Source organism: Lepidochelys olivacea (assembly GCF_965140295.1).
Source record: "Lepidochelys olivacea isolate rLepOli2 genome assembly, chromosome: 1".
NCBI lineage: Eukaryota > Metazoa > Chordata > Testudines > Cheloniidae > Lepidochelys > Lepidochelys olivacea.
In genome coordinates, this window is record NC_140411.1 from 114276395 (window position 1) to 114295698 (window position 19304).

The 19304-nt window shown below is 43.9% G+C and overlaps 1 protein-coding gene across 4 annotated transcripts in view; it reads right to left on the reverse strand.

The window, feature by feature from the left end:
- Positions 1-19304, reverse strand: part of SH3RF3 (SH3 domain containing ring finger 3) — a 393042-nt gene that overhangs the window by 58835 nt on the left and 314903 nt on the right. For all 4 annotated transcript variants that reach the window (XM_084617098.1, XM_084617097.1, XM_084617100.1 and 1 more), the window contains 2 exons: positions 8072-8172; positions 3821-3991 (listed from right to left, as the gene is read on the reverse strand). In XM_084617098.1, coding sequence (XP_084473224.1) covers positions 3821-3991; positions 8072-8172 — 272 coding nt within the window. The remainder of the gene's footprint in view (positions 1-3820; positions 3992-8071; positions 8173-19304) is intronic.

A 19304-nucleotide genomic window follows, 5' to 3' on the forward strand; every position in this document is an offset into this window, starting at 1 on the left:
GTGAGGGAATGACGAGGCTGTCTGCTTCATGGTACCAGCCAGAGCAGCTGCCCGCACTGACCGATTCTGGCTTCCCACTTCTGACCTGGCCAAGGGCAAATGGCTTTGGTGCTATTCTGTTCTCATTGCCTTCCTTTGTCCACCTCACTGCACTGAGAGCCACAAGAGGAGGAGAGAGAAGAGGGTTATGGGCAGAACATGAGGACATGACACGGGAGGGTGGGGAGAGAACTAATAGGGCTGGAGAAAATGGAGGGGAGAGATTGCAGGGAACAAGACCAAGGAAGAGGAGATAATGGAGGGGAGGGAAGACCAGGCTGTAGGAGGCTGGATGGGTGAGTGGACTTTAGAGAGAGAAATAGCTTAAGTGTAATAGGACAGAGAGAGAAGAAAGGAGGAGAGGGAGGGGAAACACTGAACATACAAATTAAACAGAGTGAAAGGCCAAACCAGAGAAGAAAATATTAAGTCCTAAAGAAAGAGAGTGAAGGGGGGAAAACAATTAAAAAGGAATGAGGCTGAGGGAAAGCATGGACACACACGCTAAATGAGAGGATGCAAGAAGCTACAGTCAAAACATGTGAAGACAGGAAGATAAACAAGAGAACGAAGAAAAATAATAGAAACAGATTCCTACATTTTTTCACTTTGTGTAAAGTTTGCCAATTTATGTTGTTTTGAATCCATCCTCATGGTGGTGTAACTAGGTTTTTTTAAAACTGGAAAATCTTGAACATTTCCCCCACCACTTCCAGACAGGGAAGAGGTGACAGGCTGTCTAGGGTCCTTGCCACCTTTGGTTGCTATGTGTCACCCTCAATGACATTGTGCAAAGTGGACAAGTAGGAAATGAGATTCAGAGAGAGCTGGGTAAATCACCTGCAATAGGCTTGATTCACCAATATAGCAACATACACGTCCCTCTGCTCACAAGCAGAGATGCACCCCTGCAGGTTTAATAACACTGCTGGGGAATCAATAGGAACCCGCCAGCAGAGGGAGCCTGAGAGATACTTGAAATTAGTACATTTCCTGGGTACCCTGTCCCTGTCCCCAATTGGCCGTGCACAGCCCTCCACCCCGCCCCCCCAGCACACTCCTTTGTTTTGCTGGTTGGAGGAAAGGAAAACGGGTAAATCAAAGACTGTGACAAATGGGAGAGTTTGTTTATTATAGTATTTTTCTTGCTGTTTTCACTTAAGGTACTGCATATGTGAACAGACTGTTTTAATTACACGTTCATTTCTAATGGATCATAAAATGAATGATACAGCTCATGTGGTGCAGAAAGCATTTTTGCCTTTTAGCGCTTTTCAGTTTCTTATTCTAGCTATGACATGCTGCATTTAGCAAAGTCTTGCTGATCTGGATCACCAGTACCACAGCACGAACCTTTTACTTGTTAAGAGCTAAAGAGTCAAGTACCACAGGCAGCCAAGTTGGTGTATAAAAATCAGGTAAAGAAATTTAGATTAATGAATAATTCAGGAATTACAAAGCTACAACGTTAGTTCTTTTGGCCCTGAAATGCAACCTTAGACCATCAGCCAGACTACAGGTGGGGCAAAGTGAAAACAATGTTACAGTTATTCAGAGAGTCTAACCGATATTTATTTTGTTTTGGTTCAGGTTCCGATTCAATTGCAGTCAGTGTGTTGGGTTCAGTTCTGGTTCAAGCCATCACAAAAAACCCAAACAATGGTTCAGTTATCGGTTTGAACCAATTTGAATCAAATATCAATCTTACTGGAAGTAAATTCAAAAAAGAGAGTTGAAACTTAAAATTGAAACTATTTTGATTTTTTACCATTTATCTTCAACTTTACATTCATTTTCCTAGTGTTTTTATGTTGTCAAACAATTTTTTTTTATGAACAATTTGTTTGAGCAAACTAAAATAAGATCCTCTAATATTTGCTGTGTCATATTGGACTTCTGTGGTGAAAGGATAAATTTGAGTTTGGAGCCTGGGCCCTGCCTCAAGTGGGGCAACTGGTGGGAGGAAATGCCCCAGATACTGGAGATGGGTCAAAGGAGGCCTGCGTAAGGGGCGAAAGGGTTGGGGAGCCATTACCTTTTCCCTTGGGTTTGAAGAGTTATTGTTAACTTCTGGGACCAGGGAGGATTCTACCTCTTTCCTCCCCAGGGGCAGTCTCAGAGATCTGCCTCTGGGGCCCCCTGCTGCCTCATGTGGTATGCAGGCTGCTCCTAAACTTCCTCTCTCCCTTCCTACTCTTGTGGGATGGCCTCCTTCTGTTCTCATTCTCATGTCATTCTTTTCTCATTACAGTAGAACCTCAGAATTACAAACACCAGCATTATAAACTGACCAGTCAACCACACACCTCGTTTGGAACTGGAAGTACACAATCCGACTGCAGCAGAGACAGAAAAAAAAAAAAAAAAAAAGCAAACACAGTACAGTACTGTGTTAAACGTAAACTACTAAAAAAATAAAGGGAAAACAGTATTTTTCTTCCGCATAGTAAAGTTTCAAAGCTGTATTAAGTCACTATTCAGCTGTAAACTTTTGAAAGAACCACGATGATGTTTTGTTCAGAATTTTGAACATTTCAGAGTTACGAATAACCTCCATTTCCGAGGTGTTTGTAACTCTGAGGCAGAGGGAGATTACAGGTTTGTGGGACCGTGGGTCAGAGCAAGTGGGGGTCCCTCCCCCCATTTCTGCCTGCAGTTCCCTCCATCCCCCCAGCGCTTCTGCCAGGGAGCTAGATCAGGGCATGGGGGCTTCCCCTGCCCACCCAGTGCTCCTGCTGGGGAGCGGGGTCAGAGCGCGGGGGCTTGCTGTGGGCAGGCAGAGCAAGTCGGGGCATGCCCATTTTTCCAGGGGCCCCCCAATTGGCCGAGGCCCCTGGGCACGGGCCCCGTTGGCCCAGTGGCTAATCCACCACTGACTGATCTGAGGTTCTACTGTATACTTTCTAGTACCAGTCACATGTCTATTTATTTTGTTGTCTTGTTTTATAATGAAAATATGGTCACAGTAGTTTTTTTAGAATATTGAGCTTAATGCGGAACCTTTAACCCAGTAGCCCAATTTTTTTTTTAGTTCAGTTCCAATTCAGGTTAAGTAAGTAGGATAAAATTATACTTGAACCAGAACTGAACTGAAACAATACCAGTTTGAAATGGTTCTCTGGTTTGGTTTTGGTTTGACACCCTTCATTTACTTATGTTTCTCTTTACAATTTATGCTTGTCTTTAGTTTTCTATAAAATGCTGTCAGAAACAACCTTTGTTTTGGTTTTGCCAAACAAAACTCTGACCAATGAAACTTTGCAAAATCCAAAACTGTGTTTCTTCTCACTTCGTTCTATTTCTGAAACACAGATGGCTGAAACAGAATAATTTATCAAACTCTCCTTCTGCCTCTGAACTTTGGGGGTTTCTGATAAAATTGAACCTCCATTTAAATGACCCGGCAGTTTTGGTTTTACAAAACCAAAATACAAATGATGAGGTGTTGAAAAACAAACTACAATCTCTCCTTATTTTTCTCATCTCTATTGTAAAAACTCCTTTAGTTCCTTTTTTTGGATGTGGACTCCATAGCTCATAGGTTCTTTAAAATAATGGGATAAGCAATCCAGATAAACTGTAAATGTAGTAATTTTAAACAATTAATAATGTCTTTTGAAAGTGATTCTAAAATCAAAATCAACAAACCAAGATACCAAAGATGCTTTTGGGGAAGAGTGTAATTTAAAACTAGATCTCCCCATTTTTCATTTTTCTTTAGAAGTAGGAACCCCTGCTTCTATTCAGAGCTACCTAATGACCTCTGGCCAATGGTCCTCACCTGGAAACAGGAGTCACGTAATTGCCTGGAAAGACTCCAGACATTCCCGTTCTCAGAGATGTTCCCTTGAACCAGCCATCCTGACACTTCTCAATGACCCGATACATTTCACCTTTACGCAGTTCCAGCTCATCATTCTTCTGAGGCTTGTATGCATACAGAGCTAAGTAGCTGCAGGGAGAAGTTACACACATGCTGAGCAAATAGATGATGCCAAAACAAGTGACGTTCAGGTTCTTATTTCAGTCGAACAGTGCAGGAAAGCCCTGTGACACACATGCTGCTCAGAAACAATGACTAAAGAGGGGACATAATTGAGGTATACATAATAATGAATGGCACAGAGCTGGTTGATCAAATACTGCTATTCATCCTCGCTCACAATATGAGAACAAAGGGGATAGTTTATTTTATTAAAAGGTAGCAACTTTAAAACTGACACAGAAATACTTTCTCACACAATCACAATTAGCCAGCTGAAGTCACTGCCACAAAGTAGCACTGAAGCTAAGGCTTTAGCAGGATTCAGAAAAGGCTTAGATATACATATGGGTAGCAAGAATGTCCAGAGTTACAATATTAAGGATTTTTAAAAAGCCAAATGTCTGGAGAGGATATAAATTTGTATGTTTCAGAGCATGATCCAGCCTCTAACTATAGGGGTCAGGAAGAAACTTTTCTTTTGAGCAGATTATTTCACAAATGCCTGCTATAGGGTTTCTTCATCTTGTATTACCCTCGCCAGAAACAGGATACTGGACTAGATAGACCACTGGCCTGGTCCAATATGAGAATTCCTGTATTTCTCTGTGTGTGGATATGAGGATACTCTTTTAACAACTGTCTTAGGGCCAAACCATGGCATTCTTACTCAGGCAACACTCCCATTAAAATCAATGGGAGTTTCTCCATAGCAAGGCCTCAGAGTTGAGTTCTTTGTTTGCAGTATGCTTTTTGTATGCAGTATGCTTATAACCTTAGTCTTTATCTCAATATGCACAACTTAATCTTGGTCTCAATATCCATAACTTTTTATATATTTAATTATACTTTTATTTATTCCCTTTGTTTATGATCTTTCCTTTCATCTCTCTTATGTTCTTGCTTCATTACTTCAGGGACAAGACTCATGCTATGAAATACGACAACTTATAGCTGCTAAAATTAGTTCCAATGTTTGGGGAGATGCTTGTTGAAAATTCAGAATGATTGCTTGTACTTTGGGGGATAGCTAGGAAGCCTGTTAAGGAAAAAATAACAAGAACAACCACCCTGCAGCACCTTCTATCTTATAAAAATCAAGTTTTTTGACACTATCTCCTTGCCACCAATACAAAAGGAGATTTCCAATCATCCCTGTTTATGATTGCTCATTCCTGAGTGTTGTTTTGAAGGCAGTACAGAAGGACTAGAACAAATGGGTGAAGGCTGTGAAAACTGCATTTACCCTACAAAATGTAGCAGAATACCCTCATATTGAGGAAAGGTTAGAAGGGGTTCACTGCATACCTAGTAGCAGAGAAACAAAGAAATAATGAAAACTATAACCACAGTGACTGTAGACCTGCAACCAATAAAAATGATGCTTGGCTTTTTACTTCTGCTTCTTAGCAAATATAATTGAAGAATAAATCCTATTAGTTTTTCCTATTCTATTCCTTTATGTTACCAGTAGATTTTTATTTTGCAGCCAGTAAATAAACAACAGTAATGAGTAGAATACAAAATATTTGATAACAGCTCCTCTGGGCATGCTTAGGTTGATGTACTTGGCTCCATTTACCATGTGCATGTGATATACTTATATTTCATTAGTCAACAGACAGGAGAAACCGTTCTGCATATTTTTTGTTCAGTCTGTATAATCACATAGCAATGATCAGCTCTATTGGTGCTCACCTGAAAGAAAACATGAGGCTGCATATTGTGACAAAGTTCCTCCTCTGCCTCGGTGGGTCCTGCACTTATTGGTGGATTTGCTTGCCTCAGAGATTCACAGCAGCCCTCAGTTTGGCCACTCTTGCTAGTGGCTCAAACCTGTTGTCCACTCAGCTAACCTCATCACTGGCCAGCATGGGGGAAAACGGAGAACAATCCCGCAGTCTCTGTGTCCCACCTAGTGGGTTGGGGACAGGGCAGATCCCTTTCCAATTTAGACCTTCCCTTCTGGTGTTTCTCACAGACCAGTTCAACTCCTCTTGTGTCTGATCAAGAGTTGGGGGGACGGAGGAGGGGGAACCCGGGCCCACCCTCTACACCAGGTTCCAGCCCAGGGCCCTGTGGATAGCAGCTGTCCACATGTTCCCTGTATCAGCTGTGTGACAGCTACAACTCCCTGGACTACTTCCCCATTGCCTTCCCCCCAGCACCTTCTTTATCCTCACTGCAGGATCTTCCTCCTGAACCCTGATCATGCTTGAACTCTTCACTTCTCCAGCAGCACATCTTCTCACTCCCTACTCCTGGCAACCCCCTGTGCCCCACTAACTGATGGGAGGTCCTTTTTAAACCAGGTGTCCTGATTCGCCTGCTTGCCATAATTAAATCTAGAAAGTTCTTAATTGGCTCCAGGTGTCTTGATTGGTTCTGGCAGGTTCCTGATTGCTCTAGGGCAGCCCCTGCTCTGGTCACTCAGGGAACTGTTCATCCAGTGGCCAATATATTTGCCTTCGACCAGACTCCTGTATCCTACTGGTCTGGGTCTGTGACAATATGAAATGAAGAACACTGAAATGCATCTGCCTGACATGAAAGAGGGCTACATGTCTCAGTTCTCATCCCTCAACACAGTGCTCTGTTAGGATACAATGGAGAGTGCAGAGGCTGCACAACTTGGGACCAAGAAGCATGACTCATCTCTGATTAGTACTTGTTTAGGTCTTTATATTATGGACCCAATTCAGAGGTCATGTGTAAAGTGGTGGTACAACTTAGTCTAAATTAGACTGTCTTAGACCTACTTACCCTTTTTATCCTGCACGTGAGTCATGCTGGAATGCTCCGGAAAGCTGTTCCTGTACTTTGTTTGGCACTGATGCCAAAAGCTGGCAGGATTCATAAAAGGATTACACATACACATAGACAGCAAGAATGTCTGGAGTTACATTAGTAAGGGTTTTTTAAAAAACAAACAGTGTTTAGAAGGGATATAAATTCTCATGCTTCAGAGCATGAGCCAGCCTCTAACTACGATTCTGGTACTACTGGTAACTGTAAGCTGGCACCTCCAGCCAGTGATTCGACCTGTCCTAAGGTATTCTTGTTGTTGAAATCATGTGTTCTGGAATTTTTTTTTTTAAAGGACTTGAGCACTGATTTTATCAATATGTAAAGGAATCTTCCCTTGCAGAGCAGAACTCCACCTGGACCCTAAGCATCTGAAAAGGTAGGAGGAGGATTTGCCCCATCATATTAATATAACACAGGCTCCACAGAGTGGCTGCAGAGTAATGATACAATTCTCTCATCAGAATCTCAGAACAATGAATGATGTTTTGTATCCTCTAAACTTTAGTACCAAATTGTGGCAGAATGGGTTTACTAAGGGCTAGTTTTCATGGTTTTGAATTTCCTATTCCATTTAAAGCAGATCTGACATCTCATTTTACATGTATGTGTGTGTCTGAATTTCAGCTACTGTTTTAGGATATTATACACACAAACATATGTATGTTTAGGTTCAGTTGGGTTTTCATATATTTTATTAGAAGAAAGGGTTCACTAGTTTAATGACATAGGTACCCGACATATTCACTGGTCTAGAAGAGAATTATTATACTGGATTCTATTGCTCTTATACCCTACCTAATCAACCTACCGTTCTTCCACCTAGTATTTATACACTCAAGATACTCTTGCACATAAAATGTTCCATTTGATGTCTTTGGTTATTGTACTGAAGAATGTGATTGGACCGTTTTTATGGTTAAACACAGTTCATCTGAACGATGATTGACTCAGTTGTTCCAATGTATGGGAGTGTGCCTTCCTAAAGCCTTTAATTTAAGGGAGCAGGCTTTCTCTAGCAGATAGATTCATATAGCTGTAATAAAATATTCTGGAAGCTAAAAAAAGGACTATGTAAAGAAAGGTGACCTGGCCTTTCACTGTTCAGCAGAAGGTTTGAGATTGAGATAACTGTATTCAAAGAGCTACTGCTATGAGAACTACTCTTTCAAATAAAAAACAAAATCAAAACCACAAGTGATTTGCAAAATGCCTGAGTGTGATTAAGATGAACTGGCCGCTTACATATTGAGGGGGAGCTGGACCTTTGTCTGTGTCCCCTGATCTCCAATTATTGCACTTGTTCTGGGTCCAGCCACTGTAGCTGTTCCAATTGAGGAGGAGTCCTGAAAACATAAAAATAAGATACACAAGAAGTGAAATACATCATTTCCTAAAATAGAGGGTAAATACATCCTTTGTGAGTTTCCAAGCAAAGCCTATTTCTCAGATTTGCCACCTTACTGATATTGTATGACAGCATGGTCTTTTAGCCTCAGAAATTCCAAGAATACTTTTCAGGCCTAAAGGACAGTAGCTTGTTAACAGCATTTCCACAGGCATGTCAGAATAGTTCAGCTGTAACTTGCATATGAACCTTAAAACATTTAGAAAGCAAATCCACTTGGCTAGTTTATAAAACCAGTTCAATATTTATGCCCCCTGTAATGGTGTCTAATTTGATAAGAACATTTTTCTACTAGCTCATTTTCTTTTCCTTAACACTTTGGTTAATATTCATATATATTTCGAAAAACAGATAATTTTTCACTCACTGATGTGATCTTATTTGAATATTGCTTTTTATGGTCATGAACCTTTATCTCCTTAAAGAATGGAGACAGATGGCAGTGCAAGTGAAAACACGAGCATCAGTGTGGCTGAGTATATATAGAACTGGGCTAAGATTCAAGAGACCTTGGTTCTATTTCCTTGCTCTGTCACTAGCCTGCTGGGTGACCCTAGGCAAGTCAGCTATGTGCCTCAGTTTCCCCATCTGTAAAATGGGGATAATGATACTGGCTTCCTGCAACAGAGTGCTCTGAACCAGCACTATGGTTACTGCAAGTCAAATTAGTTTTCCCAGAGAAGGGCCTGACTGAGGGAGCTGGAGCTAATTACTAGATAAGTATGAGCTAGGGGAGCCAAGGAGCTAGTTAACCCATTAACTGGAAGAGTTGAAAGGTGCCCAGGAAGGAAGTGCAAGAAAAAGGAATGAGAGAGCGTGGGAGAGGCTAACAAGGCAAGGATAAAGGGAGTTCTCTTTTCTCTAGCAAAATGTTTGCATATCACTGTAAACAGAGTTGCTGCACAGGACTGTGAAGGGGTGGTAGATGAGATAACACAAACAATGTTGGTGTTTACAAACCAGAGGTGTTAGAGCCAATTGTAGGAGAAGACAGGAGCAGAGGGCTATGCCTGTTACACATCCTTTGTTAAGTGCTTTGAGATCTACTGATGAAAAGTGCTCTATAAGAAGTAGGTATTATTTTAACTGGAAAGTTCACTGCCCTAAAGTTGTAAGGAGGTAGATCAACTTTTGATGCTACAGTGTGTTCAAGATACCTCATGATGAACGGGGTCTTACAAAAGCTCCCTCAAAGTACTGCAGGATGTACCCTTCAATGGACCTGGCATCTGCATAAATATAGTAACTACATTTTTAACTTCATTAAAGGCCTGACCCGGAGAGTTGCTGAGTGCCCACAATGCTAATTGTAGCCAAAAGCTGTGGTCTCTCGGCACCTCTCAGGATCAAAAAAGCATCACCAAACTAAATTCAGGCAACTCTAAGGTCCAAAGAACCAAATATTGAAGCATTAACATCTGTGAAATACACCATATGGATTGAAGTTATTTGAAACCATGGGTGCATATCTGTGGGAAGAATTTGGCTGTGTACTTTTAGAGGCTGCCAATATATGGAGGTTACTTACTGGTTCTTTGAGATGTGCTGTCCCTCTTTGTATTCCACACATGGGTACACATATGCAGTAGGCGCCATGTGTCTGTTGGCCTGCACATGCACCATAAATCAACTTGTGCCCCTGACCAAGGGTATGAGAGTCAGTACGGGTTGAAACCTCTCTGATTCCTTCTCTTACCGCAATCCCACAGGATCCAAAGCAGAGGGGAAGGAGGACAGGTATAGTAGAATAAGACCACACATTTCAAAGAATTTAGTTATAGTAAGTAACCTCCATTTCTTCTTTGAGTGACATGTATTCCACACGTGGGAGATTGGCAAGCAGTGCTCAGATTGGAGGTGGGTATGAGGAAGTTGGTAACAAAGATATGACACTGCAGAGCCCACTACTACATCAATAGCCAACTAAACCATAGTGTGTCAGGAATGTGTGGATAGAACTCCAGGTGTCTGCCTTGCACATGTTCTGCAGCAGAACATCAGATAGGGATGCCATGGAGGCAGCTTGTACTTACATGGAGTGAGCTGTGACTCCACCATGCCCAGGGGAGAGATTTTTGCTACTTATAGTACTCAAGGATGCATCCCAAGAGCCACTTAGAAATCCTCTGGGAGGACATGGCTTGATCGTGAGATCTCTCTCTCTCACTCCATCGCTGTTGCAATAAAAAGTCTCGGTGATTTTCTAATGGGTTTGGTTCTTTGGAGGTAGAACACCCAGGGCATGCCAAACATTGAGGGAGTGAAGTCTCTTGTCTTCAGTGGAAGTGTGGGGTTTCGGGAAAAATACAGCTAAGCGTATACTTTGATTGATGTGGAGCTTAGAAACAATCTTGGGGAGGAACTTGAGGTGTAGTCGAAGATACACCTTTTCTTTGCGAAAAACTGTTTACAGAGGGTCTGCCATAATGGTTCCAAGCTTGCTGACCTTCCTGGCCGAAGCAATAGACACTAAGAACACCACCTTTATGGACAAGTAGGTCACGGAACTTGTTGCCATAGATTCAAAAGGTGGACCTGTGAGCATCAACAGGATGAGATTAAGGTCCCATTGAGATGTACGTTTGATCACTGGTGGGAGGAGCCTCGTAAGGCCTTTCATAAACTGTACAGTAGCTGGATGAGTAAAGTGAGCCATGAGGTAAAGTGAGCCCAGATTGTGGTGCTTGATTTCTCCTGCTCCTAGATTAAAAGGTTTGGGAATGGGCAGATCCTGACTGGGGGGCGTCAGGGGTCCTTCCCCACTCTGAATCTAGGGTACAGATGTGGGGACCTGCATGAAAGACCCCCTAAGCTTATTCTTACCAGCTTAGGTTAAAAACTTCCCACGGTACAAACTTTGCCTTGGCCTTGAACAGTATGCTGCCACCACCAAGCATTTTAAACAAAGAACAGGGAAAGAGACCTCTTGGAGACGTCTTCCCCCAAAATATCCCTTCAAGCCCTACACCCCCTTTCCTGGGGAAGGCTTGATAATAACCCTCACCAATTTGTACAGGTGAACACAGACCCACACCCTTGGATCTTAAGAACAATGAAAAATCAATCAGATTCTTAAAAGAATAATTTTAATTAAAGAAAAAGTAAAAGAATCACCTCTGTAAAATCAGGATGGAAAACACTTTACAGGGTATTCAGATTCAAAACACAGAGAATCCCCCTCTGGGCAAAACCATAAAGTTACAGAAAACAGGAATAAACCTCCCTCTTAACACAGGGAAGATTCACATAAAACAAAAGATAAACTAATCTGCCCTGCCTGGCTTACCTATACTGGTTGCAATATTGGAGACTTGGATTAGGATGGGCTGGAGAAGATGGATTTCTGTCTGGCCTCTCTCAGTCCCAAGAGACTACAACCACGTAAACAAAGAGCACAAACAAAAGCCTCACCCCCCTCCCCCCAAGATTTGAAAGTATCTTGTCCCCTTATTCGTCCTTTGGGTCAGGTGCCAGCCAGGTTAGCTGAGCTTCTTAACCCTTTACAGGTAACAGGATGTTGCCTCTGGCCAGGAGGGATTTTATAGCACTGTATACAGAAAGGTGGTTACCCTTCCCTTTATATTTATGACAGGGGGGACGGGAAGCAGAGGTGAAAGTGGGCCGGTACGGTGTAGCAGTAAGAAAGTAGCCACTGGTACACAGCTGACGTTAAAGTGTTGCCATGGCAGCGCTTTAAGGACTGTACTAGCAGGGCTGCTGATAGGGGCGTGGCAGAGAAAGGGGCAGCTGCCCCGGCGATTTAAAAAGTAGGGCGTCGGCGGTTGGAACCTCGGGCCCTTTGAATCACCAATAGAGCCCCGGGTGGCGCAGGCTGGGCAGCGCTAAAAGGCTGGCTGGGGCAGGCTGGCCCCCAGGCGTGCCCATAGGCATGGGAAAAGTAGGGGTGTGGGGGGTGCTGCAGCACCCCCAGGCTTTGCGATGAGCATGGCCCCGTGCCAGGGTCCTATCTGCCAGTCTGCAGGGGGCCCTGCTGCTGCCCGGGGTCCTGGCCATGGGGCTCTGCAGCCACCCGCAGCTGTGGTCCGAACCTGGGGCGGTGAGGGGCATGGACAGGAGCGGGGACGGGGTGCAACTCAGCACACCCACCCTAAAAATTGTTCTAGCGCCACTGGCCCTGCCCCTTTCAGGGCCCAGAGTCAGGCCTCCTGCATCTTGCCCAGGGGTCCGGCAGCCCTGCATACCGGTAAGAGATTTAAGTTACTTTACTCCCCTGGTGGGAAGACATCCTTAGAAGTTCCATGAATGTCTGGGCCAGTAGCATGCTAAGAGACTGATTTAGACTTTGTTGCGACATATCTTCCCTATGATCTGTGGAAGCAGAAGAATGGAATGAAAGGCATATCTAAGGTCACTCATCCCAGACAGCAGAAGAGCATCACCCTGGGAGCTGTGACCCATGGCTCCTCTGGAACAATACAGGGGAAACTTTTTGTTTGGGACACAAAGTCTCAGTGGTGTATCCCATTGTGTAAATATTTCACTTAGGACCACATCATGGACCTCCAACTTGTGGTCAGCTAAAAAGCGTTTGCTTAGTCTGCGTACAAGGGAGTTGTGAACACCAGGAAGGTAAACAGCCTGTATTGCGATGTGGCTGCTGATGCATCAGTTTCAGAGTCTGATGGCCTCCAGGCAGAGGGGACAAGATCTCGCTCCTCTCTGTTTGTTTATATAGACCACGGTGGTGATATTGTCCATCATTATCTGCATGGAGCAAGCGAATGAACGGAAGGAAGGCCTTGAACACAAGGCAGGCCACCCTCAGTTCCAGGACGTTTATATGTAATCCGGCCTCTTGTGAGGTCCAAGTACCCTTAGCAGTGTGCTTGTCCACATGAGCACCCCACCCCAAGAGGGGTGAGAGGGCTGAAGTGATCACCCACCATGATATCTCATCTGTGCTGCTACCACAGAGAGTATTTTTATAAATACTCTGCGTGCCATTACTAGCCAAAGGAGGAGGACTTGAAACTGGAAGTGTTCCTGGTCTACCATAAAACTCAGGAACTTCCTGTGTGATGGATAGAGACACGCATCCTTCATGTCAAGAGCTGTGAACCACATCCCTTACCGATGTCAACATAAAAATCCCAAATTTTAGCTTCTGAATAAAGATGTCAAGTTGCCGAAGGTCCAGGATAGGTCTCCATCTTTTTGGGGAATTAGAAATAGAGGGATTAGAAACACCTCCCCTCCTCCCCGCAAGATACTGAGGCAGGTCACATTCTATTGCCCCTTGGTGTAAAAGGGATTCCACTTCCTACTGAAGATTCACCTTGTGAGACTGGTCCCCAAAGGGGGACTGGGACAGGAGTTTGTGTGGAGGGAAGGAGGAAAACTCTATGGAGTATCCATAATGGATAATCTCCAAAACCCAACCATCCATAGTGATCTTCCTCCAGTGGTGGGCAAAGAGTGTGAAATGGCCCCCAATGGTGAGGGGGGAAGAGGTGGGTGGCATCAGAGGTGATAGGGGGGTCTCCACCAGTATGTCAAAAATAGCCCTTGCCCAATGTTTGGGAGTGAGTAGAGGCTATGACAGTAGAGGGGTCAAGAAGCAAAGCTACTGAACCCTCTGAGGTTTGCACAAAGGCTTGGCTGGGCGCTGGTAATAAGGTGTATGAGGACGGGGTGGCTTCGGTCTGTAGGCCTGTCTCTGGTGTTTCTTCCTGAGGGCTGGAGTATAAATCCCCAGAGAATCCAGAGTCAATGTTGAGTCCTTTAAAGAATGGAGGGATTCATTCCTGGATGGTGTTCCGAACCTTCCTAGGAATCCTTGACGATTGCAGCCAAGAGTTCCTCCTCATGACTAAGCCAGTGGTCAGACTTATAGAAGCTGTGTCGGCTGCATCCACTGTGGCCTGGGGAGCTACTTTTGCCACTAGCTTTCTTCCCTCAATGAAAAGGGACTGAAACTGGGCTCTGTCCTCCATGGGAAGCTTGTCTATGAAATCTGCAAGCCTGGAATAGCTGTTAAAATCGTATTTTGCTGAGAGCGGTTGGTAATTAGTGACACAAAATGGCAGAGATCTCTGTGGAGATCATCTTCCTCCCCCTGAAGTCCAATTTCTTCAAGCCCTTATCTGATGGTCTAGCCCTTTGATAGTGTGACGGAGCCCATTCTGTAGCCACCTCTACCACCAGCGAGTCGGGGGGAGGGTTAGAGAACAAAAATTCAACTCCCTTAGCAAGAACAAAATAGTTCTTCTCGGCTCTTTTCGGTGCAGAGGCACAAGATGCTGGAGCATGTCGCACCACTCTGGCTGGTTCTAGTATGGCCTCATTGATCAAGTGGGGCCTCCTTATTTAGTCTCCGAGGTGGCAAGATATCCAAGAGCCAGTGTTGAGGGTCCTGGATCTCCTCTAGTGGACTCTGGAGGTCATTGGCAACTCTTTGCAGTAGCTCCTGGTACTGCCAATGGTAATCTGGCAAAGATGGTGAGGAAGGAGTGTCCGCTTCATCTGGGGATGATGAGGAGACACCTGTTGGAACCGTCAGTTCCTGTGGATCAGGGTCCACCTCTTCCTCCTCGTACACCAATGGAGGAGGAAGACTGGTGAGAAGGTATGACTCTTGAGAAAAGCCTGGATGCCTGCCTTAAGGATCCCACAGACCCCAATAAGGCCAGAAAGAGGGACTGATCAGTTATGGGGGACCCTAAGGGAATCAGTACCAGCGGTCCCTGGGAGGGTTGTATTCAAAGGAATAGCGAGCGTGACTCTTTGACTGTGTGTCAGGGCCCAACTGTCTCTGCAGAAATACTGGAGCAGCTATCACCTTTGACTCATGTGGGCCTGAAAACTGCTCCTCTGGTAGCAGCAGGGCTGTTGATACCAGAATACACCTGCCATATGGCTGGAGGTGGGATGGTTCCTGGGACATCCTCCAGAGTATAACATCTCTCAGAAGACCCAGGCCAGAAAGAAGTGGAGACTGTGGATAAGGGAGGAATATATCCTCCGGTGTTATATAAATCTCCATACACCCTGGTGTCTGACTGGTTCCAGCAGTCATGTTTGATGCACTCAGTGCATCTACGGCAGCCAGATGGTCCTCAGATGAACAAGGAGGTACTTACAATGGGTCTGGATCAGCACTCACAGATGGAACCAGCCAACGTCGGTCCTTACCCTTCGGTACTGAGGTGACCAACAGAACCGGCAGATCTTTCTTTTTACGTGCTTTGCCCTCCAACCTAGGAGTCTTCAGTGGAGCCAGTTCCTTAGGTTCCAAATGTGACATCTTACCCAACTTGGACAGGCTCAGGGAGGGAGCACGTCTCTTATGGACAGTCCTCGATGGTGATCTGTCCTTATGTCTATGAGAGTGTCCGCTACTCTCATGGGAAGCCGTGGATGATGAGTACTTGTGCTAAGGCACTGGTGGCTCTGCTCCTAAGCATGTGCTTGGAGGGCATGTGCTCGTTAGTTGAGGCCAATGTATGGGGGAGGGGGCCATCCCTGGCCTGGATCGGAGAGGGGCCTCATAGTTTTCTCCTTCAGGTGCTTTCTCAGGAAAAGTTCCCAGGCTTCTCAAATTCTGGTTTGAAAGCAACAGATACTGAACTTTGCAGAGATATGAGCTTCACCCAGACAGTTGAGGTAGTGCTGATGTTTGTCGCTGATGGAGAAGAAGTGAGGGCAAGAGATGAAATTCTTGAATCCCAGGACTCTGGGCACAGTCTTGGGGAGAAAGAAAACATTCTATACTAACTATACTATGAACTTTAACTAACTATTTAGCTAAGAAGTATAACTGTTCACAAACGTCTTTACACATTGTACAGTGAACTGAAGGAGGACACAATTCTGACTCAGGCCATGCAGCGGTAAGAAGGAACTGGAGAGGCATCGAACCACACTGCCTCTTGTACCCTTGGTTGGGAGCACAAGGAGATCTATGGCACATGCACAGGCCAACAGACACAGCTTTGAATAATTTCCAGACTCAGGTGCATGCGTACCTACGTGTGAAATACAGATAGGGACCATCACTCACAGAAGAATGTGTCCAATGGTAAGCAGTGAAGCCACTTACTCAAGCTACAGGAACTCAGACAAAGCAGTAGTACTAAGAATCTCCCCCTCCTAAGGTACTGTGGGATGTTTCAAATGCACGGTTTAGTCACACTATATATGTTGTGAAGCGTGACAGAAATTATAAATACTTCCTTCAGGCTCACATTCTAAGCTTAAAACTTCCGTCAGCAAATTTATGTGACCGCCATCATGGGGAAATGAGGTCAGTGTAGCAGCGCAGGAGCAGCTCACAAGACTGACAGTGGGAAGTCGGGGAGCTCAGCACCTTTGAAAACTAGGCCTCAGATATCTCATTTGAAACTGAGCATTATCCTCCAAGAAGGTACGAGCCACACAGGTATTCCAAAACAGTATGGGATTGGGCTGAGGAAAATCGGGAGGAAGGAAAAAACTGGACCTTGAAATAATTGGCTAGGCTTTGTCTCCCTTGAAATCCTTGGTAGTCTATACACTGGCAACAAATACATAAAAAATTAACCAAATTCTTATGTTTATCCACTTCTATATTATATCTAGTAAATAAACAAATTATATTATATGCAGAGGTGGGCATACATGTTTTCTGGTGACAGTTGTTGAGGGGCATTGCTAAAGGTAATGCAGCCAATTTAAAAAATCAGTGCTGTTAGCTAATTAATCTTTCCCCAAAAAACAGAGTGGGCTGCTGGGATACCAGAGAGACAGGTAAATGCTAGAACACTGGGACACTGCATGTGAACTAGTGCTCTAGCTTTTTAAAAAAGTTTTGAGATCTGTGTTCAGAGTTGAAGGTCACGAATGCAAATGGGTTTAGAATCTTATCAGAATCCCAATTTATTTACATCAAAAAGCCACAGCTCTGTCTGGCACGATTAATCATGACTGACAACCCCTGCTCAAGAGATGACAAGAGCTGTAATAACAGGTCTTAACTGAGGAGTCTTGGTAGAGTTGTGTAAAGCAGTGGTTCTCAACCTTTCCAGACTACTGTACCCCCGTTAGGAGTCTGATTTGTCTTGTGTACTCCCAAGTTTCACCTCACTTAAAAACTACTGGATTACAAAATCAGACATAAAAATACAAAAGTGTCACAGCACACTATTACTGAAAAACTGCTTACTGTCTCATTTTTGCCATATAATTATAAATCAATTGGAATGTAAATATTGTACTTACATTTCAGTGTGTAGTATATAGAACAGTATAAGCAAGTAATTGTCTTTATGAAATTTTAGTTTTTACTGATTTTGCTACAGCTTTTTATGTAGCCTGTTGCAGTGGCAGATTTAGAGTTAGTGGGGCCCTGCGCGCAGCTTCATTTTCGGCGGACCCAGCCAAGAAAAAGAACATTTTCTCTTATCTCCCCCTGCTTTTTTCATTCTTTTTTCTTCATCCTCCTCCTATATTATAAGTAATAGGAAGTAAATGACAAATTGAGATACTTTGATTGGAGCAGGGGGTTGGGATGAAGGAGGGGGTGTGGGGGTCGGGCTCTGGGAGGGAGTTTGGGTGCAGGGTGCGGGACGCAGGTTGCCCATCACTGATCTGCACAAATGGATATATATCTACAGTTTATGGAGAAACTGTAGGTCATGCATCGTGATAACCACAGCCTGGTTTACATGACGCAGAGTTTGTGCAGTTCACAAATATTCTGCATAGATTTTCCAAAAATTCCAGATGTCTTTTAACAGATAATAAAATATTGATGTAATTTGGTAAGTGAGAAAAGTAGAAATGTTATTTGTACATATATGTTGATTCATCTTAAGGCATATATTACTGTTTAACTAAAAGCTTTCAAGGTCACTTGCACACTATAGAATGTTAGAGCAAGCACAAGTCTGTCTTGTGATGACAGGAGACTGTCTTGGTAGTTCTGGTGGTGTAGAGTTTTGTGAGTCTATTTCAGTATCTACCGGTCACTCGTCTGCCTATGTGCCTTGTGGGTACTGCTGATCAAGTCTCAGCAAAGTGTGTATATCATCCTCTGCATTCATGTTTTTGTCTGGCATATGCAGTGGATGAATGTATTTGCAGTTTCAGTAAAATATATGTCCATCTACTGCTGCATGATGTGAATGAGGATTTATCTTTACCTGTCCAATACCGGTAGCTTGCTTCCAAGTGCATGATTTGTTCTGAGGAAATAATTTGATCCTCTCAGGATCTCCCAGTTGTAGTTCTGAGTGGTCTTTATCTTCGCAGTTATAGCAGGATTTGGCTTTTGCATGTGTGTCTTCTTTTTTGTTCATAACTCCTTCTACTCCTGGTTGTTGGGGCTATAGGCACCAAAGTATGCATGAGTCTTGACATCAAACATTGTACCAGGCTGCTGTGAATGACTTCTGGGAGGGGCTTCTCCATTTAAGAATGGCCTGCCATATATTTTCTTTGCTTTTGCAGCTCTCTTTTAAAAAGTCTTAGCAATTTTAACTGCCGGTTCAGCTTTGCTCTTTGGCTGGCTGTGGTATGATAATGATGTCATGTGACTAAATTCCCATTTCTGGATAAATTGCCCAAACTCACTGCAAGTGAACTTGCGTCCATTGTCTGGAGCTATACAGTTTAGGATACCATGAAATGCTTCATTGCTTTGCCTATGATGGCTGCTGAGGTAGTGTCTCATAGACTCATAGATATTAAGGTCAGAAGGGACCATTATGATCATCTAGTCTGACCTCCTGCACAATGCAGGACACGGAATCTCACCCACCCACTCCTGCAATAAACCTCTCACCTATGTCTGAGCTATTGAAGTCCTCAAATCATGGTTTAAAGTCTTCAAGGTACAGAAAATCCTCCAGCAAGTGCCCCATGCTACAAAGGAAGGTGAAAACCCCCCAGGGTCTCTTCCAATCTGCCCTGGAGGAAAATTCCTTCCCGACCCCAAATATGGTGATCAGCTGAACCTTGAGCATGTGGGCAAGATTCACCAGCCAGATACCGAGGAAAGAATTCTCTGTAGTAACTCAGATTCTACCCCATCCCATTGGGCCTATTTACCATGAATAGTTAAAGATCAATTAA